Source organism: Oryctolagus cuniculus, chromosome 1 (genome assembly GCF_051225735.1).
Source record: "Oryctolagus cuniculus isolate XC-2025 breed Fujian yellow rabbit chromosome 1, ASM5122573v1, whole genome shotgun sequence".
In the NCBI taxonomy this organism is placed as follows: Eukaryota; Metazoa; Chordata; class Mammalia; order Lagomorpha; family Leporidae; genus Oryctolagus; species Oryctolagus cuniculus.
The window spans coordinates 146,394,859-146,417,485 of record NC_142867.1 but is presented as its reverse complement, the minus strand read 5'-3'; the positions used below and the strand labels follow the sequence as shown (position 1 = coordinate 146,417,485).

Here is a 22,627-nt window from a genome sequence, read left to right as displayed (position 1 = left end):
TTGAGTCCAAAAACTCCATCAGAATTTAGATAAGGCCATAAGCAAAGCATAAATTCTCTTCTCCCTTTAGAGAGAAGCATACCCTCTTTTGATGACCACTTCTTTCCACTGGGGTCTCACTCACAGAGATCCTTCATGTAGAATATTTTTTGCCACAGTGTCTTGGCTTTCCATGCCTGGAATGCTCTCACGGGCTTTTCAGCCAGACCAGGAAGCCTTAAGGGCTGGTTTTGAGTCCAGGGTGTTACTTAAAGCAATTGTCATTGTATGAATCTGCTGTGTGGACTGCTTCCTATGTTGGAAAATTCTTTCCTTTTTAATTCTATCTATCACCAGACACTTGATCCTATTTATATGATCACTTTAACACTTAATCCTATCTATATGTTCATTTTAACACTTAATATGATCACTTTAACAGTTAAGATGGCATTTTTACACCGAGCTAGATAAAGAAATAATGGGATATGTACATTATGGAATACTACACAGCAGTAAAAAAAAAAATGATATCCAGTCATTTGCAACAAAATGGATGAATTTGGAAAACATCATACTTACTGAAATAAGCCAGTCCCAAAGGGACAAATACCCTATCTTTTCCCTGATCTGTGAGAACTAATAGAGCACCTAAAACAAAATCTGTAGAAGTGAAATTGACACTTGATGACTTGAGCTGCCTTTGTCTGTTGAACAGTTTCAGTTTTTTGTTTTTTCGGGTTTTTTTCTTCATACTATTTGTTGAACTCTTTACTTAACAGTTCAACTGAGGATGGATCTCAGTAAAAAATAAGAGAAGAAAGAGGAAGTTTGTAACTGTAAAGCTGCATAGTTTTGCATACATTCCTATGGGCTTATACAGCTTAAAAACTCGTCATGGGACTCCAAATCCCATTAAGTTGGGTGGTAAAAATGTCATTATGGTTTTGATTTGTACCTTCCTAATGATAATGATGTTGAACATCTTTCATGTACTTATTGCCTATTAGTATCTTTGGTGAAATTTCTGTGTAGGTCCTTTGCCCATACTTTGCAAATATTTTCTCTGGGTTGTGTTTTTACTATCTTGACAGCATAATTTGATGTGTGAAAGTTCTAAGTTTTATGAATTCCAGTTTATTTTTTCTTTCATTTCTTATGTTTTGGGTTTCATGTCTAAGAAGTCATTATCAAATTTCACATCATAGGCCGGCGCCACGGCTCAATAGGCTAATCCTCCACCTAGCGGCGCCGGCACACCAAGTTCTAGTCCCGGTCAGGGTGCTGGATTCTGTCCTGGTTGCCCCTCTTCCAAGCCAGCTCTCTGCTATGGCCCAGGAGTGCAGTGGAGGATGGCCCAAATGCTTGGGCCCTGCACCCCATGGGAGACCAGGATGAGCACCTGGCTCCTGGCTTCAGATCAGCACGGCGCGGCGGCCATTGGAGGGTGAACCAACAGCAAAGGAAGACCTTTCTCTCTGTCTCTCTCACTGTCCACTCTTCCTGTAAAAAAAAAAATTTTTTTTCACATCATAAAGAGTTTTGCCAGTTTTTTTTCCCTAAGAATTATATGGCTTAGCTCTTAAGTTTAGGTCGTTGATCCATTTTGAGTTAATTTTTATATATGGTATAAGGTAATGGTCCAGTTTCATTGTTTTGCATGTGGATATCTGGTTTTCTGAGCACTGTTTGTTGAGAGTATTCTTTTGCCCATTGAGTGGTCTTGGTACACTTGTTGAAAATCATTTAACCATAGAAGCAAGAATTTATTTCAGAGCTCTCTAGTGTATTCCATTGATTGAACGTCTGTTCTTGTTCCATACTACTCTTTTGATTGCTGTAGCTTTGTAGAAAGTTTTGAAATTAGGAAGTATTCATTGTTCTTTTCAAGATTTTTTTGTTCAAGTTCTCTTAAGATTCCATATAAATTTTGGGGTGGATTTTTCTGTTTGCATAAAAAATATCATTATGATAGAAGTTGCATTGAATCTGTTGATTGTTTGGGGTTATATTGGCATCTTAATATATTAAATTTTCTAACCCATGAGCACAGAGTGTCCTATTTATGTATGTCTTCATCCGTCTGTTTTAGCCACGTTTGTAAGGAGTAAATTGTATACAGTTTTAAGTTTTAGTTGACTATTAAAATCAAGAATGAGATATTATTTAATATGATGGATTCAGAATATTTTTCTTTTTGTATTACCTCTGGTACCTTCTTGAACACAGGAACTAATTTAAATTGCGTTATTTCTGATTGAAGGGTGTGTATATGAAGGCCTAAGATAGCCATGTTCCTATCTTCTTAACGAGAAGTCCCAAAATTCTTTAAGAAAATTCTGTACTTCAGACTTTTTACTGTGACCTTTTTCCCATGCTTAACATTTTTTTCTTCTACTATTGGCTATTAAATTTGAGTAATTTTATAGTGTTTTTCTTGGTAAGTTTTATTACTTAAAAAAATAAGAGTATTTTATTCTTCTGGAAACTAGAAACTTGACAGATGTCTCCTGTGACCACTTTCCCTGGTCTTGTTCTCAGCACTGAGCCCTTCTAGGACAATGAACACGTTGTTCTAGATGAAGTTACAGTTTATTTGTACTGACCATTCAAGATTGTGATAAAGATTGTACTTTTGAAATAAAACAGAACCTTTCTGGTTAGGTGGATTTCACAATATTTATTGTATATTCAATTCAGATGTGCTCATAGTGAGCGTTCAGTCACAGAGAAATGAGGCATGCACACAAAATTATAAGAAAGCATACAATATTTATGATCGTTAATATCAAAATAAGTGAATGAATTAGTAAGCATTGTGAGGGTAATACTGTGGCCTTAAGAGATCACAGATGCTTTAGTGAAAAAACTTCAATTTTGGAATCAGCTTTGACAAATGGGGTGAATAATTGAAAAACAGATATGAGATCATTCTAGGTAGGGGGAAGAAACAAGCAAGTGCTTTTAAAATGGGAATAAGAATGTGTTCTGGGAATAGTATATACAGAAGCTAACTTGATTCAAAGGTGTAATTTATAATAGAAATAATGCTGATTTTTCATATATAGTTTGGATTCATGTTTCTAAAACACTGAAAAGCTTTTTTATTTACACAAAGTAGTGTTGTAGACTAAGACTTTTAAGTAGGTTATAAGGAGAGTTATTTTAGGAACTTTAATCTGGCAGCATTGTGATATAGAACATTTAACGTCTCATGTTAAATGTTTTCATTCATCAAGGGTGTTTGGAAACATTGCTCTGAAACCAGTTTGAGTGAACATGTATGGATAATGGGAATGTGGTAGCAGTAACACCCTAGCATGTACTTTATTTTCCTTTCCTATGTTGGAAAAAATTTGTTGATGACATTCTCATTCCTGCAGTGTAAAATTAAAATAATTTGCAGTTACCTCATATTCAAAAACCTTTACAATGGAGAACCTTACAGCTATTCTCTGGAAATCAGGTTGAACTTCTGGGATTTTTTGTGTGAACTTACTGGGTTTGGCCTGCTTGACTTTCTTAAAAGTTCTGTGGTAAACTTACAATGTTAAGTTTTAGATGAATTTTTTTTACTATTTTACTAAATATTTTAAGTGTGACCACAAAGTAGAATAACTTTCAACATTTCTATGACAACTTTTTATCAGAGTAAAATTTTACTTTACTTGGAAAATTTTGCCTAGGTTTGGGACTATACCCTATTTTTGCACTGAGTGAAATATAATAATAAAATAGCTGCTTTGATAGGAAGAAAACAAAGTTCCTGCTTCTTAGTGCCTGATGTGTGAGTCATAAAGGAAAATGGAGACTGCTGGAAATACTCAGCTTTGCAGAGCTTTGGGAACAGCTGCCTTAAATATTTTCAAGATATGGTAAAGGCCAGGAAAGGCAACAGTTGAGAGTTTCTTGGATTTATCTTCTCAGTTAATTTGTAATGGAAATAGTGCATCTCAGATTGGAGTATTTACATGCCTTTTAAATGGTAGTCTGGTATGAACTGGAAGAATTTTGTAATGTTGTTTAAATAGTTTCACATTACTTTGTTTTGAACTTGGTGATTGGAGCTTTTTACTTGCCATATGTAAGACTTTGAACATGCTTGCTTAAAACAAAATTCTTTCATAGTAAAGTACAAAGTTAGTATTAAGCCAATGCTTGCATTTCTTTAGACATTGTGGAGATAGATTATGAGTATTTGTTTATATGCTGTGTTGATCATGCTTAAAAGTATGTCCCTATAGGTAATCTTTTCAAGCAAATGAAACTGTTTGGATGCTTTCCCAAAGCAATTGGATTGCCCTCCAGCCGTATTTCTTCAATGCGGTCCCGTATGTAACGAGTATCATTAGCCTTGCAGAATGTATCATCTGTAATTGATGTTATGTTGTTAAACTGAAAAATAAGAAAAAAATGTTTAGAAAACCTATATATCTATGTAATGGGATCACATAATATTTTTATTTAAAAAGTGATTTTTAAATATTATGCCAACTATGTATCCTCATTTAATGAAACCCTCTTAGGGCAATCTGAGCTCCCCTCTAAAAATCCAGTGTTATCAAGGTGGACTAGAATATGAGCTTTTACTCAGAGTAACATATATGAAACAACATCCTAAGTATAGATGGAATTATACTAGATAGGCAAAGAATCCTGCTCTACAGTATCAACTTCAAGTGGACATTGTGTCCTGTAATATACTTTAACGAAGTAAAAAGAACATCTGAGAATTCTTGTGATACTGAGAGATTGGTTTTAGTTTATTCTCTTTTCCTCTTAATTGTTGCATTACCTTAAGTTGGTATACTAGAAAACACCAGGAAGGTCTGCAAAAGTAAATATTTACTACTGTTTTAGGAAGAAACATACATCAGAGGTGTTAAGTATCCCTCACTTCAAGTTCCTATTTCAGATTAGGCAACACCAGGTGCAGATCAGAGGACAAGTCGCCCCAAGAGCAGGTTTTGCCCCTGTTGCTGGTTGACTGGCTGTGCCCTGCAGGACACACTACCAGGACATCACACTACCATGGTGACCTTACCTGTAAACAGATTGTTTCCCAAAGCACTTAAGATTGACCAATAGATCATTGAAGTCCCATACTTTGAAAGATGAAATCATACCTGAAGGTGAATTACACGCAAACTTTCTGGCAGATTAGGAGGCACAGATTCTAGGGCATTGTGGTCCAAGTACAGGAAAGAGAGGTTATTCAGTTTCTATAAAGAAAATTTTGTTTGAGTGTTATTGAAGTCTGCATTATTTAAAATAATTTGAGCAATGCACCTAAATATGTGTATTGACCTAAATACGTACCACTCATAGCAGTTACTGGTATGATTGATTGTTTGTATTCTGGCTTCACAATCAGTGTGTTTGGTTCCTTTATGACAGCTGACAGATCTTTGTTACTTATCCCTAATTTCTTTTTTTAAGATTTATTTGAAAGGCAGAGCAAGAGATAGAGGTCTTCTGTCCACTGATCCAGTCCCCAACTGACTGCCCCCTCCAGGGCTGCGCCAGTCCAAAGCCAGGAGGCAAGAACTCTATCCTGCTCTCCCACCTGGGTGCAGGAGCCCAAGTACTTTGTCCATCTTCTGCTGCCTTCCCAGGCACATTAGCAGAAAGCTGGATTGGAGGCACAGAGTAGTGGGAACTTGAACCAGAACTCTTGTTACGGGATTCCTAACAACACCGGTACTGCATATCCCCCATTTCATTCATCTGAGCTCTGGATATCCAGCCTCAATGCCAGCATCAGAGACCTTTGATGGGGTCAGTCCTGATGTGGGACTGAATTTTGACCCAGGTGCTATCGTAATGTCTCCTGAGCCTCCAGACCTCCCCATCTCAACTCCACCCATTTCTAGCAAAATGGTTATTCCTAATAGATGTGTGTGCTTATCAAGATGTTTACTAAAGCAGTTTATTAAATACTTAGCTTGATGTGGCTTTTTCTATAAAAAAAAAAAAGTTAGGTTACTCTTCATGATCAGTAACCCATTATTGTGTATAATTGTATACCATGATTCTAGAATGTCGTTTCCCCTGACATTACTTTTACCTCAGCTTTTATAGGCGTCCTGTGCCAAGTTTTGCTAATTGTTTCCTGTGCTGTTATTTTAATCCTTTCTTAAGTATCCTACCATTCCATACTTAAGACCTACCACCCATCTCTACAGGGTACCTCACTCCCTTGAGTTAGAGTAGTCTGATTTTTTAAAAAACATTTATTTATTTATTTAAAAGTTACACAGAGATGGGAGAGGGAGAGAGAGAGAGAGAGAGAGAGAGAGAGAGAGAGAGAGAGAGATCCTCCCTCTGATATTTCACTCCCCAACCGGCTGCAATGGCCAGAACTATGCCAATCTGAAGCCAGGAGCAGGAGCCTCCTCCGGGTCTCCCACACAGATGCAGGGGCCCAAGGACCCAGGCCATAGCAGAGACCTGGATTGGAAGTGGAGCAGTCAGGACTAGAACCAGTGCCCACATGGGGTGCTGGCACTTCAGGCCAGGGCGTTAAACGCTGCGCCACAGTGCCAGCCCCAAGTATTCTGATCTTAACCTGAATTTGGGATTTAAGCCCACCTATATAGTAGCCAGTTTTGTCATCTTATGCCATCCTGTGACCAACTCAAAATATTTGGACATCCTTTCATGAAATGTTAACCAGTTTTTGTAAGTCTTTAACATTCCTGTTATTCAAAAAAATAGTATTTTCAAATTACAATTTAAAAAAATAAAAAAGTCTGCTTTTTAAAAATTGTCTGAGTTCCTTAACATCTGAATCTCTCATAAAAAACATCAGACTGACTCTGATGTAGCTTTAAACAAATGTCCATTAAAGCTGAAAAGGGATACCTTAAATATAAACAAGAGAGAAGGGAAGAAAAGTAGAATATTTTTACAGTTTTCAACTGGCTACATTTGTGGACAAATTGTACATTTGTGTATTTACAATAAACTTTATGATGAATATGTGAGAATTTTATATCCTTTCATTAGGAGTTATCTTTAGTAGCTACAAATTTGCCTTCTGAGGGAGGTTTTGTCTCTAGCCAATAGCAGCATGACCATTTCTTCCTTTTGTCTGAGTTTACCCTGCAGAACTGTGAATGATCAGGTCAGAGGTATGGAAATCTGGGCTGAGGTGGTTACTTTTATACATCATGAGTTTTGGGATAACCTGGCTACCTAAATCAAAGTAGATCACCTTCCCTTTTTCTACATAATTTTTCCTTAAATTACTGGATTAAGAAATACACTTAATTCTTACTATATGTGGAACTTCTTGTTAGATGTCATTATGGAAATAAAAGAAAACTCTACCTACAGAATTTTATAGTCTTTTATTTTAAAGATTAAAAGGCAAATCTAGTGTTTGCTTTTAGAACTTTCTTTTTTACTGACATTTGTAAATTGCCAGTATTTTCAGGACAAAGAAACAGAAAAGTCCCATTTGAGTTTTTTGTATACTGTAAGTGCCATGAGAGGCCAACCAGGTCTGTCTAAATAATTATTTGCTGTGTGAACATGTGCAAACACACACACACACACCCTTGAAACAAGGTAAGGGTTATACATTTTAAGTAAGTTGTGGATGGGCATAAGCTAAGCTGAATAAGCCTAATAGTATAGCTATGTAAATGTTATCTTCATTTCTTAAATCAAGATGATTTAAAAATGTAATCAAAACAGAATTATAGATCAAAATTATCACCAATACTGTGTTTAGACATACTATAAAATACTTACTTTGAATGTGTTTGCTTTGATTCCTCTACTCTTGATTTTATTATATTTTGCATTAAATAAAGTGAGCTTGGGAGGAAGAACTGGGAGTTTCAGTAGTTGATTTTCAGCAAGTGAAAGTTCTTCTAACAGAGCAAGTTTTGAAAAAGTACCATCTTCTATGTCTTCTATCAAATTTCCCGTAAAATCAAGCCTTCTTAAGTTAGCTTTGAAGGAAGAAATATACAAAAAATATGAAATTAAATTCTGATTGTGTGCACGGAAGAAAAGCATTTGTTTAACAGATCATTCAAGCATCTTTTACGTTTGGTGTCTAGTGGGTGTCTGCAGTTAGTGCTCAATAATGTCTGGTCAAATGAACTCTGAGTACCTGTCTGTGCCTGGCATGATGCCATTTCAAATGGCAGTTTTCAAATCTTAGCTTGACAGGAGTCTTAATGTTTCTTCCTCTGAATTTCTTGGTATGCACAGGCAATTGTGCAAATTATGGGAAGTAAGCATTTATAAATGTAATATTATTTTTGGATTCTTTGCCAGCATATTGACTTGTAGTTGTGGTATGTTAATTTTTTTAAAATGCTCAAGCCTGCCTGCCTGTCTTTTTTTGTTTTTGTTTTAATTTTAAAGACATACTGCAAAAGAGCTCCCACTCACTGTTTCACTCCCTCTCCTAAATCCCTCAACAGCTATGGCTGGGCCAGGCCAAGGTCAGGAGCTAGGAATGCAATCCAGGTCTCCCAGGTGGGCAGCAAGGAACCAAGTTCTTGAGCCATCACCTGTTGCATTCCAGAGCCTGCACTAGCAGGAAGCTAGAATTAGGAGCAGAACTGGGACTCAGACCCAAGCATCCCAATATGGGGTGCAAGTGTCTAAAGTGGTAACTGGCCCAAACACCCACAACTGTGAGTATGATGTCTTAATCTCTGTGACTTACTGCTTAACAGCAACAAAGACAAAAATGTTCCCTGAGTTCTAAAAGTGATCCAGACCGAGATTGAGAAATTCCTTGTGCATTTCCCTTTTGTCTGGGATGATAACAAAATACAGTTACTTCTTATTCATGGTAGTCATGTTCTCTAAAGTTGCTGGAAATACTAAATTAGTAAACACTGAACCTGTGCTCCTAGAGGGAAATTAGGAGTAGGTTCTCACAAGCCTCTGGTCACATTTTCATCAATTATTACATAACCTTTTTGTATGTGTGGCTTAGTTTAATGACATTTGATATATATATAGTTGAATCATTAATACTGCAATAATATTAAATAATAAACAAAACTTATCTAACATATCTTCTCTGTAAGGCCCAACACAGCCTTCTTGTGCTTAAGAATACTCTAGTGCTTTGCTTGGGGGCAGTTTTCAATAGCAAAATCAACAAAAATGGGGGAAATGTGGCAACAAATGGACTGTGAATGGGTACTTCTTTACAGTATCAGAGCTGAAGCCAGAAGCGAGTATTACCTTATTCATCCTCACCTCAGAATGTGAATTTTAAGTAATTCGAGCTTTTTGCCATTTTATGCGTGTCTGTGAATGACCGTAAAAACACCACATATGTTGATTGGGCTTACAAAGTTTAGCAAGTTGATGAATTCACAAACAGGAAACACACAAGCAATGAGGATCAACTGTACTTCAGTCCACAGTAGGGAGCTACCATGGCAGCATGGATCTAGTTACAGCTAGTCTCATCGATGTGTAGTGAAGCTAGTGTCTTTTTTCTGGGTGTGATTTTCTTCACGAACAACACAGGAATCTAGAATACTGAAAACAAACTAGTAACCCAGGACTGAGATTTGAGATTTGGGTGTGCTGATGGCAGCACCCTAACTGGGTTAAGGTCTTATAGGAAGCCAGAAGTCCAAGATTGTTTAGTGATGGATGGATCAGATGCCACTGCTCTTTTTTTTTTTTTTTTTTTTTTTTTTTTTGACAGGCAGAGTGGACAGTGAGAGAGAGACAGAGAGAGAAAGGTCTTCCTTTTGCCGTTGGTTCACCCTCCAATGGCCGCCGCTGCAGCCGGCACACCGCGCTGATCCGATGGCAGGAGCCAGGATCCAGGTGCTTTTCCTGGTCTCCCATGGGGTGCAGGGCCCAAGCACCTGGGCCATCCTCCACTGCACTCCCTGGCCATAGCAGAGAGCTGGCCTGGAAGAGGGGCAACCGGGACAGAATCTGGCACCCCAACCGGGACTAGAACCCGGTGTGCCGGCGCCGCAAGGTGGAGGATTAGCCTATTGAGCCACGGCGCCGGCCATGATGGCACTGCTCTTAACACTATTTTCATGTTAGAATCATCCCAGGAGTTTGGTTTTTAGAAGGATAGTGACTAGGCTTCACCCCAGGCCCAAATTAGAACCTCTGGGAAGTAGCACCTGGAGTCAGAAGTTTGAAAATATTTCTCCAGTTTTCAATTGTGAGCCAGGTTTAAGAATCATAAGTTAAAGAAAAGTAGTTATAGTGCAGGCAGATAATGAAATGTCTGTTTGGAGAAGCATCTCATCTATTTTGGTGCTGCTTACCATCTGAAGCAAAATGTACTTCAAAGTATTGGTGTTGAGTGATGTATTGCCCATTTCTTAGATGGGCTTTCAACATAGACACAGGATTACCAGGAAAGAAATATGATGGGTGTCTGAATGGACAGGAGATTGACCAAAAAACCAGTGGATATTTGTGAAGTGTAGTAGATACTTAGATACTCTAGCAGTGGCAATGGTAGGTGTGCCACCTTTTGTAGAAACTTGTTTGTCTGAGATAAAACATGAGTTAATACTAATATCTTATTTAAACTTAACTTACGCATGTCTGCAAAATCTTTGGCAGTCAGCTTTTTAATTTTGTTGAATCGGGCATAGAGATAGGCTGATTCCTTTGGCAAGGGTGGTACAGCATCAATGTCAACTTCTTCACAGTACACAGAGCCGCTTAAACAGACACATAGCAAGCAAGTGGGCATTTCTAAGTTGGGAAACAAAATCATCAAAGTGTAAGTAGGAGTTTGAAAGTATTTAGCCTCAAATAATAAAATTATTGCCATCAAAAATGCTATTACTAATTTATTTTACAGAATCATTGGGATAGCAGGAAAGAAATGCAGTCATGGTATCGAGTGACCTACCTTGTGTTTGATAATCTACTAGAATGAATGCTGTATTAGTTCCTGCAGTCCACACCCTTTTTTCCCCCTCTGTTTTGGCAATGATTGCTTAATTGCTGAATTGCTGAATTGATTAATAGTTACATTTCCTCATTTGAATACCAAAAAAGTTCATACAGGAATTGGGAAACATGAACTTGATTTATGAAGTTTGGTATGTCAGAAACATTTCAGATTGAGGGCAGTAACAAATGACTTTAGAGACCACTGGTTAAAGAAGCAAACCATTAACAGAGTCATGTAGGCATGTTGGGTTATCATCATATCCTGAGGCATTCACTGCATTTCCTCGTCATGACTTTTTTTCTTTAACCTGCAGTAGTTCTAGAGTCTGTTCCTCATATGTTTAGCTTTGTTAAGAAGTACAGGACTTTTTAAATTTTTATTTTTCAGGGTATTTAAAAGAATTCCTTTAAATTAGAGTTTAAGACTTCTCACATTTGATGGGAGTTCCATGGAAATGATGTTGCGTCCCCTGTGCCTTCTGTGAGGAGGCACATGAGGTCCCTTGTCCCATCCCTCAGAATGTCTTGGGTCACTTGTTTTCAAGTTCTGTCTGCCATGTCTCTCACTCTGTAAAATGTGTGCTTTTCATCTTATTATGAATAGTATCTTCTGGAGAAGTGTTAAGGGATTCTGAATGTCTGGCATGTCATCAAATTTTCAACCATTGGTTTTAGCATCCATTAATTCTTAACTGAATCATTTATCACTAGACTAGTTGTCAAATGGTGATTTTTCTAATTCCATCATTGCTTCTACACTTGTTAGTTGGTATTCTGTACATTTGGATGTTCCCATATTTTTTATCAATATGAATTTTTTTATATCTATGAATTTACGGATTGTCTAACTGATGAGTCATAGTCATTACCACCAGGCTTGTTTTAATAATCAGGTAGTCACAGATTAACCAGTAAGAACCCTTTCAAACTTTTTTTTCTTGCCATAGTTTTTGGGTTAATTGGCATATAACAAATTGCACATATTTTAATTGAGGAACTTGTAAGTTTTAACATAAGTAAATACCCGTGAAGCCTTCATCACCAGTAACATAACTAACACACTCATTACAGGACGAAGTTGCTCGTGTTCCTGATCATCCCTCCCTCCTGCTCTTATCCACAAAGAGCTACTGGTCTGCTTTCAGTCACTATGGTGTGCACTTAAAAGAATTTTATAGCAAATAAAAAAAATCATGCAGTATTTATTCTCTTGTCTGACTTCTCTCCTTCAGCGTAGTTACAAGGGATCATCAAAAAGTTAATGAAAAATACATATTATGGAAAAATTGTGCATTTATTTTGAAAAAATTTTGTTCCAAAATAAGCATCTTTTAACCACTACACAACACTGTCCCTAGAATAAACATCTTTTAATTCAATCTTTTGCTTGAACTTTTTGAAGTATCTTTGTTCTTTGAGAATCATCCATTATTGTTGCATTTATCAGTATTTTGTTCCTCTTTATTAATAGAGTTCCATTGTCAGTATAATTGATACAGTCTTCTCTTATTGAAATTGGGTTTATTACAAGGTTTTGGCTGTTTCATAGCAAACTGATATGAACCTTTATTTTCCAATTCTTGTGGACCTAATACTCTAATTTCTCACAGGTAAGCATCTAGGAATGGAATGGCTGGATCTTACTATAAGGGTGTGTATTTCATCTTTTGAAGAACGTTTCAAACTGTTTTCCAAAGGGCGGAGTCATTTTTCATTTTCACCATCAGTATGTGAGCATTCCAGTTGTTCCACGTCCTTGCCAACATTTGGTATGATCAGTCTTTATTTTTTAAGGAAAAATATTATTTATTTGAAAGGCAGAGTGAGAGAGAGGGAATCTTCCATCTGCTGGCTCACTCTCCAAATAGGGCTGGGCCTGGCCAAAGCCAGGAGACAGAAGCTTCTTCCAGGTTTCCTGCATGTGTGCAGAGGTCCAAACACTTGGGCCCTCTTCCACTGCTTTCCCCAGGCTCATTAGCAGGGAGCTGGATTGGAAGTAGAGCAGCTGAGACTTGAACTGATTACGCGCTGTGCCACAGCATCAGCCCCACCCCACCTTTTGCCTACTTTTAATTGAATATTTATGTTATTTAATTATAAGAGTAAACATTCTAGCTGTAATTCATTTGTAGGATTTGTGTTTGGTAAATGGTTTTTAAGTCTAACTTGTCTTTTTCTTTTTTTTCTGTTTTGAAAAATAGACATTTTAAACTTTGATTAACAACTTATTCCTTTGTAGTTCATGCTTTGTGTATTATATTTAAAAAGTGTTTTCCAACCACCAAATTTTTTATACTTTGCTTCCTTACGGAAGTTATAGTCTTTTACATTTAAGTAGGAGTATCATTTCAATTTAACTTTTACAGATAGTAAGAAAGGCCATGATTCTTTATATTTTTTTCTCCCTTTATGACTGTCTGGTTCTTTGAGCACCACTTTTGGAAAATATTATTCTTTTCCACACTGAACTGTGCTGGCACATTTTCGAAAACAATTTGATCATATTCTATAAGCTCATTTCTGGACTCTCTTATGTTCTTAGTTTGTTTTAAGTTCTTATACCACTACCACAATATCTTGATTCTTGTAACTTTATCATAAGTCTTTTTAAAATTTTTATTCACTTTTTAAATTTATTTGAAAGGCAGATATAAAGAAACATCTTCCTTCCTCTGGTTCATTCTCCAAATGCCTGCAATAGCTGGCTGGGCCAGGCCAAAGCTGAGAGTTGGGAACTCAATACCAGGTTTTCCACATGGGTACCTGGGACTCAGCTACTTGGGCCATCACTGATAACCTCCCAAGTCTAACATTAGCAGGAAGCTGGAATCAGAAGTAGAGCCAGGACTCAAACTCAGGTATTCCAATATGTGTTGAGGACATCTCAAATGACATCTTAACTGCTATCCCAACAGTCACTCCCCTTTATGATGTCTTAATATTGGATAATATAAATCCTCCAGCTTTCTTCAACATTGTTTTGGCCACTCTGGTTCTCTATCGTAAAAATTTTACAATCAGTTACTTTTTTTTTTTAAAAGCCTGTCATGATTTTCATTGGGATTCTGTTGAATCCATACATAAACTAGAGGAAAATTGAAGTCTTAGTGGTATTGAGTCTGCCATTACTTGAACATAATACATTTCTCTATATTTAGGTCAGCAGTATTGTCTAGATTTTACTGTACAGGTCTTATATATCTTTTATGTATTTATACCTACATATTTCATATACCTTGATTAATTTTTTTAAATCTAAACATCCCCCATTATTCTTTGATAATTATTTTCTGGCATGACAGACCAATCTTACATATTCCCAACCCCAGTCCTGAAGTCAGCTGCCTCTGCATGAAGCACTGATTCTTCTTAGTGGAAATTTGTATGAGAAGCCAAGATCAGGTGCTGGGGTGTACATTTCTGCTGGGATCTTTTAGCAAAGAGTTAGAAATGTGTGTGTATTTGTCTCTTTCTCCACATGGAATACATGTATGTCCAAACTGCATGTGTACACATAAAACATACACTATGTGAGTATGCATACATATGCGTAAATGCAGCAAATACTTGTATACACACCCCCCACACACAAACAACATGTACATATACCCACATACGCACGTACTTACAGATGACCTATCTTTCTATGTCTGTATAATAAACCACAAGCTAATACTACTGTCTTCCATTTTGTTCTGGCTCCGCAGTATTCTTTCTAGCATTGACCTTTCTGTATTCTTACTGTGAGAAACTTGGCTCTCATTATCCACAGTATATTCCACTTGACTCAGTCCTACAACCTGCATTAAGTAGTTTCAGTCTGCTAACCACACTGTGGAAAACAAATCTACCTACTAGAATTTAATATTTACTTGTATTTCATTTTATCTTTACCTTAAAGGTAGATAGTCAAAATACCGTGTGTAAAAGTTACTTGAATTAGATATTTTCCTGCTTTAATATGTTATTTAAAATATAAATACATTTATATTTTTCTTTTTATTCCAACTCAAATTCTTTTTACCTTACCCCTTTTGATTTCTTCATATATTTATTTGTTTGACTACATGAAACACAACATTGTTCTAAAATTCTAATCTATACCAGAAACTTATACCCAGAGAAATACCATCTTTCCCCATTCCTCTTTAGCCCATGCCTATCTCATCACCCTCTCTGCCCGTGATCTAGTTTGCCCCTGTTGGCAACTAATGTCAGGTGTTTTAATTACCCATCCTGTGCTTCTTCTCCCACAAATGAGCAGATACATGTATATTTTCTTATACCCCTTTCTTTGTGACATGAAAAACACCATATTATAGATACAGTCTTTTGCACTTTGCTTATTTCATATATTGTATTCTGGATATCACTCTCTGTCAGCTTTTAGAGATCTTTTACATTTATTTTACAACTTCATAGTATACCATTTTGTGGATGTTTATCCAGTCACTTCTCAGTGTTCAGGCAGTTTGGTTATCTTTGATATTTTGTAGTTGCAGACAATGTTTTACTGATTTTGCATTTGTGCATTCTCTTATTTTAGAGGTCTATCTTAGGGCAAGCTTCAAGAAGTTGATTGTTTTGTCAGAAAGTAAATTCAGGGGGTAGGTATTTGATGCAGCAGTCAAGATAATGCTTAGTATGCCCATATCCCCAATCAAAATGCCTGAATTTGAGTCGCAGCTTCTGGCTTCCACTTGACCAAGCTTAAGCTGTTGTAAGCATTTGGGGAATAAACCAACCAGTGGGAGCAGTCTCTCTCTCTCTCTCTCTCTCTCTCTCTCTCTCTCTCTCTCTCTCTCTGTGTGTGTGTGTGTGTGTGTGTGTGTGTATAAACAAAGTAAATGCATCTTGTTTTGTTAATGGCAAATTCATGTCTGAAAGTGTTACACTAACTTGCATTCCTGCTAGCAAAATTTGAGAGTATCTGCTACCACAGAGCCTTCCCCACGAAATATATTATGTCACATTTCCATTTTTGTTAAGGTAAAAGCTGTATATCAATATAATTTTCACTTGCCTTTCTCTATGTGTGAGATTGAACATCTCTTCATGTATTTAAGGGGCATTTTAAAGTTCTATGTGAAATGTCTGTTCAAATTTTTTGCTCATTTTTCCAGTGAGTTTTTGGCTAGTTTCTTTTCATTTAAAAAAATGTTTAGTTTTCATCTACATGAAAGGCAGAGAGAAAGAGATAATGAGATCTTGTATCTGCTGGTTCACTCCCCAAATGCCCAAATAGCCCTGGCTGGGCAAGGCTAAAGCCATGAGCCCGTAACTCCATCTGAGTCTCCCATGTAGGTGGCAGGGGCCAAAGTACTTGAGCCATCATCTGCTGCCCTGCCAGGATGTGTTAGCAGGAAGCTGGATCAGAAGTAGAGTAGCCGGGACATAGCCTGGCTCACCAGTGCAGGATGTGGGCATCCCAGGCAACAGCTTAGCCAACTGTACCACAACACCAGTCCCTCTTCTCAATTTTCAACTTCTTTTTAAATTTGACATATTAGCTATTTATCTGTAATACATGTTGCAAAAATTGTTCCCACTCTTCAGTTGTCATTGACTTTGTTTAGGATGTCTTGCTGTACAGAAGTTTACTTCTATAGTCAAATTTATTGATCTTTCCATGAGTATGCCTGGATTTTGAGGCACCCTACAACCTTGCTTTCAGTACTTGTATGATTTAATTTCATACATTTAGATCTCTAACCTGTTTGGAGCTTATTTTTCAGTGTAATGTATGGAACCATGTGTTCTTTTTAAACAGCTACTTGGTTTTCCTAGGCCCAGTTTAAAAATACATTAATTTTACCTCAGTGTTCTGAGTTAGTAACTATATTGTATTCCAAGTTTCCATATGTGTTTCTATTTCCATTTACTATTCTAATCCACTGATTTTTTTGTTTTGTTTTGTCTGTTCATGTACAAGTATCATTCTTTTTCAAGCTCTGAGGCCTCATAGTATATTTTAATGTATGGTATATCTAGTTCCTGCACCTGTCATTGTTCAGTATTTCCAAGACTATTTGTACATGTTTTTCCATATTAACTTTAGAGTCAGTTTTACTAGTTTTAAAAGACATTTAGTGGTAATTTTAGTGGGATTGTCTAAAATGTATAAATTTAGAGAATGACATTTCTATATTTAGTCATCCTGTGTAAGAAAATGGGATGTCTTTCCATTTACTAATGACTGTTATGAAAATACTTACCAAAATTTTAAGATATGTTTTCTGTTTTGGTTCATTTCAACTTTATTGTAGAAAAATAGAAATTTTTCATGTAAAATAATGTTCTGTTATAGAGCAACAATAGCCCAAATACATAGGAACTGTTAATCAGGATTTGTTGTTTATTTTATAAGTTTTCTGTTGTTTGAATTTAAATATACATTTTATGTAGTTATTTACTTATATAGCCATTTTTCTTTTGTGAGTTTTTTGAATGCAAGAGTTATTTTGTATTTACCTTATCCTAAGGCTATATATTGTCTTTGGCAAATAATCGCTATTTCAGTATTTCTTTAAAAAAAAAGATTTGTTATTTATTTGAAAGGCAAAGTTACAGAGCGAGAGGGTAAGACAGATTTTTCATCCACTGGTACACTCTCCAGATAGGCTGGGCCAGCTGGAAGCCAGGAGCTTCTGCCAGGTCTCCCATGTGAGTGGAAAGGGCCCAAACACTCCAGCCATCTTCTGCTACATTTCGCAGGGAGCTGGATTGGAAGTGGAGCGGCCAGGACATGAACCAGCGCCCATATGGGATGCCAGCATTGCAGGAAGCAGCTTTGCCACAATGCCAGCCACTTTTTCTTGAATTGATTTTATATGGGCAGAGACACACACTTTGTGGAGACTAAGCTTGAGTTAGTTTGGGTTGTTCTAGGTGTTTCTTTTCAACATATCTCTCTCATTGTGTGAGTGGCAAGTAATGTGCTTTTTCACTATACCTGATTGACTTTATCTTTGGGGATAAAATTCTACTGTTTGTATTTGTTTACTATAGTGAGGCAACTTTCGATTACTACAAAGAATAAGGTTCCATTATGTCAATTTTTAAAACATCCTTTTTGGAAAAAATAGACAATACATTATTTATACTTACCATCATTTTCTTTCTTGGGAGGTGCTGGTGTTACACTTTCATCTTTTTGTAATTCAAGACTTCTCTTGACAGATCTTACCATTGTTTGTTTTTCCTGTTGGTAAAATAAAAGTTTATTTCCAGTTATGATAAAGCCTGATTCTGAAACTGAAGAACCATGGACAATACTTTGTCACAATTTGTGACATTGTTTTTGTGCTCCATTAGGATTTTATACATAATTCCATTTCATCAGTTATTAAACTATGATGTAAATAGTTAGAGCCAGTTTTCACTCTGGATTGTGATCTTCTTGAGCAAAAGAACCGAATTTAAAATGTTTGTTATCTAAACTCAGCGCTTAGGTAAATATTGAACATACTGAAATCCCAAATGGGATCTGGGGGAGAATTCCCTGAGTCAGATTGAAAGTAGTTTTGAGGTAAAAGTGTTCCTTATGGTTCTTGTCTGAATGGAGGACCTCATATCAGATTCTGTCATTATGTGTGGGATCACTCCACCAGCAGGTCACACACTTTCTGTCTTACAGAGATGGCCTTTTAATGACCCCCGGCCTCCATTAAGCACTGGTACTCCCCACCCTTTTGTGCCTGCCTGCCTGCCCTGCTCTCTAGTCAGCACCCCCTCAACCGCAGTCTACAGTATTAACTTAGATCTGAAGTCCTTATCATTTACTCTCTTCCAGTCTTGGAGAGCAAATTTTCTGCCAATTTTTATTATGTGTTCTGTGGGGTCTTGTTCTTTCTACCTTGTGAACTTGTTCCTCCTTGTCCCTCTCCTGTCTCCTGACTGCCCTCAGCCTCCAGCCCCTTCTGTATGCAAAGATTCTCCCACCACTCTGCAATTGTACATTAAGTCCTGTTGAATTTCACTCCACAAATCTTATTTCCTACATTTATATTAAGATACAGTCCTGCAGAGAAAAGAAACAGAAAAATCATCTCTATACTTAATACTTTTTAGAAACCATAGAATTTTGAAATTGCTCTTGTAGTTGATAGATTCACCCAAGTCAGTCAATGGTTTATTTTTCTTCCTCTTTTAAAACATGAAATGAAGACTAATAATAACTATTTTATTTGTCTTAATCATGGGGAAAAATAATACTAGCATACTTGTATTAACTGACTCCCTTGAGAGAAACGGATATTAAAATTTGCTCATCAGGTGCTACCAAAACAAACAAACAAAAAAAACTAGAACTAGTCCATTTTAAAATCTTTACCATCTAATTTACCATCCAACAGTATTTTTGAAGCAGTCATGACTGTGAAATTTTTGTATATCTCATTTCCTGTGCCTCACACACAGCAGGCAACAAATAACTTATATGCTGTACTAGCTTTTTCTGTATCCATCATTTGTTTCTGTGTGCCAAGAAAACCACAAATAACCACATTACCCATAAAAGTAAGTTATGAATCATGTGGTAAAGAAGGCATCCTACAATGTTAATTGTAACTGCAGTCATTTGATAAAAATTAGGAAAGCATATAAACTGTCAAAACTGATTTATAAAGAAAGGAACTTTTTGTGTTTTGGTATTATATTGAGTTGGCATAACCAGGTATCTTTTGTTGATTTCCTTGAATGGTATTTTTCTAAAATAATAAAACTTAATCTAATAATTCATATTTGTTTCTCCTAATACAGAATTCTCCTAATTTATTTTTGAGCAATTACATGCAAATAAGGGTCATTAGGCAACATCACTTAACATATAAGTGGTAACTGTTCAGGGACCATCTTAAATTCTAGTTTTGTTTACATTTTATTTTTTGATTACTATAGTTGCTGTTTGGTTACCATAGGTACTTGTCTATTAATTTGGGAAGCGTGCACAGTTTTAAAAATGTAATCTTAGGGACAATTATTATAAGTTATTTTGAATCAGTTAAAGTGCTCTTCCTTTTCCCTTACCTTATCAGACACATACAGGAAAAACAAAAAAATGCATTTAAATTGGCACTACTTTAAAAGTTTAAGTTTAGAGTAAAAATAAAATACCTCAATATTTTTTCCATCCAAGTATTTATCCTCATAATCTTGGCTAAATATGGCTTCTTCCAAATGATCTGCTGCATAGTCGAAGGTGAGGGGTGATTCCTGCGGAGCTGGTGGTGCTGGCTTTATCAGAGGCACAAACAGGAGCAGGAGAAGTGTAGACCGCAGAGTCTTCATTTTAGTAGGAACTCAGGTGACTGGAAGCTAATAAACTAGTGGCCTACTGCCTGTGGAACAAAACTTTCTTTTTCCCTGGAAATAAAAATGCAGACCATCGAAGCAATATTTAAAAGCTTAGAGAATGTTTTGGCAGAGTGTAGGCAGTAGGGGCCAGAGAATAAGTATTTAACCCTTAGTGATCTTTAATTAGATGCTAACAGCTTTTATATATCAGTGAACATCCTGAAAAATTGTTTCAGAGAGTAGTTTTATTTCTCGTCTATCAAAAACCCAAGAAATATTGATAGTTTGAGTTTCTTAATATTTGAGTGTCTTCAATAGAGAGATAGTTTTGTGCAGCTGAAATCTTGGGATACCTGTTGTATAAATGGTTAAAGTGAAGACCCAAAATCCTGTCTCATGTGAGTTAAAGATATCATATTTCAACATGGCTACTTTATAAAAACTCTTACATTGTTATAAACAGAGAGCAAGAAAAGTTTTTAAACTTTAACCTTAGATTTTATATTAAGAAAAGTAGTTATTAAAAGTTTTAAGTTGTACAGAATATAGGAAAATCTGTACATCTTTAATGTTCTTAGTTTTGCAATTTTAATAGGTTATCACTGTTTTTAGTTAATAGTATTGCTTTTTTTTAATTTAAACTATGGAAACTACAAAAATAGTATTGTAGACCAGGGGAAATATATAACTTTAATCAGGGAACTTTGGGGAATGTAATAGAAAGGATTATTTTGGGCTATCAGTGGATTTTTATCATGTGGGTATATATTTCAGACTTTTCCTTAAGTAACGTAGTACAGAATCACTCAGAGTTGCTGACACTGCATTATAGATGCCAACCTGTCAAAAACCCAACAGTTGAAAATTAAGACGATAATGGGTGTCTGACTTTGGCAGCACCTCATTTGTGATTCTTGCCTGCATAGATATTAAAGTTATGTAATGACATAGGAAAGTACTTGTTAAACATTAATTGTTCAAGGTCATTGAAACACAAATTAGAGATGATTTGTAACAATTATGAAGACCATTAGATAAGTCACACTTTAACCAACAATATTTAAGGTAAAATGAGAGAAACAAGCCTACCGTTGCAGCTGTTGTGCAGTTTTTGTGTGGTTTTCCTCATAGATGTTCGTGCCTATGCTTTATCCCCAAGTGGGAGGGTGAAGGAGGAAAGCTGTGGGTTGATTGCAAACTGATGAATAGATTTCAGGCCCCAGCAGCTTGCAGCGCAGTCTCCATGTGCAGAGATCCTTGCCAACATTCTTCCTCTGGGGTGAACTGCAGGGTTTCACACTGCAGAGCTGTGTTTCACATAGCTAACTGCTGCACTTGGCCACCTCCCACTCACATAGTACAATAAGCTAGTGTCATTTTCCTTGTGGTAAACACTGATATTTTAGTGAATATTCACTTATTAAAAGGAGTTATAAAATCATGCGCTTTCTTTTGTTTTGGTGCTTTCCCAAAAGATAAAACATTTGCTTTTAGAATGAAGTAGAACACTAAACTAATGCATACTCTATGTTCATGATTTTATGAGCACTAAAAATACTGTCCTAACAATGCAGGTAATGTAGAACCAGAAGTTCCAGTGGAAAGAAAGCTTAGTTTTAGCACAAATTTCATGCTCTGGAGCTTTACTTCCTTTATTTTAGTTGTATGTAACCAAAATTGAAGTATGAAAATTAATTTTTTAAAGATTTACTTATATTTGAAAGGCAGAGAGAGAGAGAGGTCTTCTATCTGCTGATTCACTCTCCAAACGGCCGCAGTGGGCCACAGAGCTGGGCTGATCTGAAGCCAGGATCCAGGAGCTTCTTCTGGGTCTCCCACATGGGTGCAGGGGCCCAAGAACTTGGGTCATCTTCTACTGCTTTCTCAGGCCATAGCAGAGAGCTGGATCAGAAGTAGATCAGCCTGGACTCGAACCAGCTCTCATATGGGATGCCGGCACTGCAAGCGGCAGCCTTACGCACTATCCCACAGTGCCGGCCCTTAAAGTTAGTTTTTTAAAATAAATTTGATTTATAATTCTGGGGCTAATGAATACAAAAGTTTGCTGAATGAAAAGTACTGGATAAAATTATTTTAATATTGATTTTTAAATGTTAAAGTGGTATTCTAGATTCCCCATGAGCATCTGTAAAGATTCACTTTCCTCCAAAAATTGTTTATTACTTTTTGGTGCTTTTAGCAATCAAAATATTTTTCTCCTCTAAGCTAAAAATTTAACAGGTATGGATGAATATTTTATTAAAATAGAAAATGTACAGCTTGATACTTAGTACAACAGAAAATTTGTTTATTATAACATTTTTCCTTGAAAATTTATGACCAGAGGTCATAGCTATGACAAAGCAGGTAAAGCCACCACCTGCAGCACCAGCATCCCATGTAGGCGCGGAATCAAGTCCTGGCTCCTCCA

The 22,627-nt window shown here is 36.5% G+C and overlaps 2 protein-coding genes across 7 annotated transcripts in view; one reads left to right on the top strand and one right to left on the bottom strand.

Annotated features, from left to right (window-relative positions):
* CENPP (centromere protein P) overlaps positions 1-22,627 on the top strand; it is a 252,595-nt gene that overhangs the window by 55,984 nt on the left and 173,984 nt on the right. The window contains exon 6 of one of the 6 annotated variants that reach the window (XM_089336300.1): positions 5,419-5,680. The exons of 4 other annotated variants lie outside the window; for them this stretch is intronic. In XM_089336300.1, the coding sequence (XP_089192426.1) occupies positions 5,419-5,481 (63 nt within the window). In that variant the 3' untranslated portion in view covers positions 5,482-5,680. Of the gene's footprint in view, positions 1-761; positions 786-5,418; positions 5,681-22,627 lie in introns of those variants that run through there. One more of the 6 variants, XM_089336313.1, reaches the window with a different exon arrangement.
* Positions 2,720-21,313, bottom strand: OGN (osteoglycin). Its single transcript, NM_001082116.1, is given in 7 exon segments — positions 2,720-4,374; positions 5,106-5,201; positions 7,738-7,940; positions 10,540-10,698; positions 18,010-18,103; positions 20,017-20,265; positions 21,286-21,313. Coding segments are annotated over 6 exon segments (897 nt in total). The 5' UTR covers positions 20,191-20,265; positions 21,286-21,313; the 3' UTR covers positions 2,720-4,203.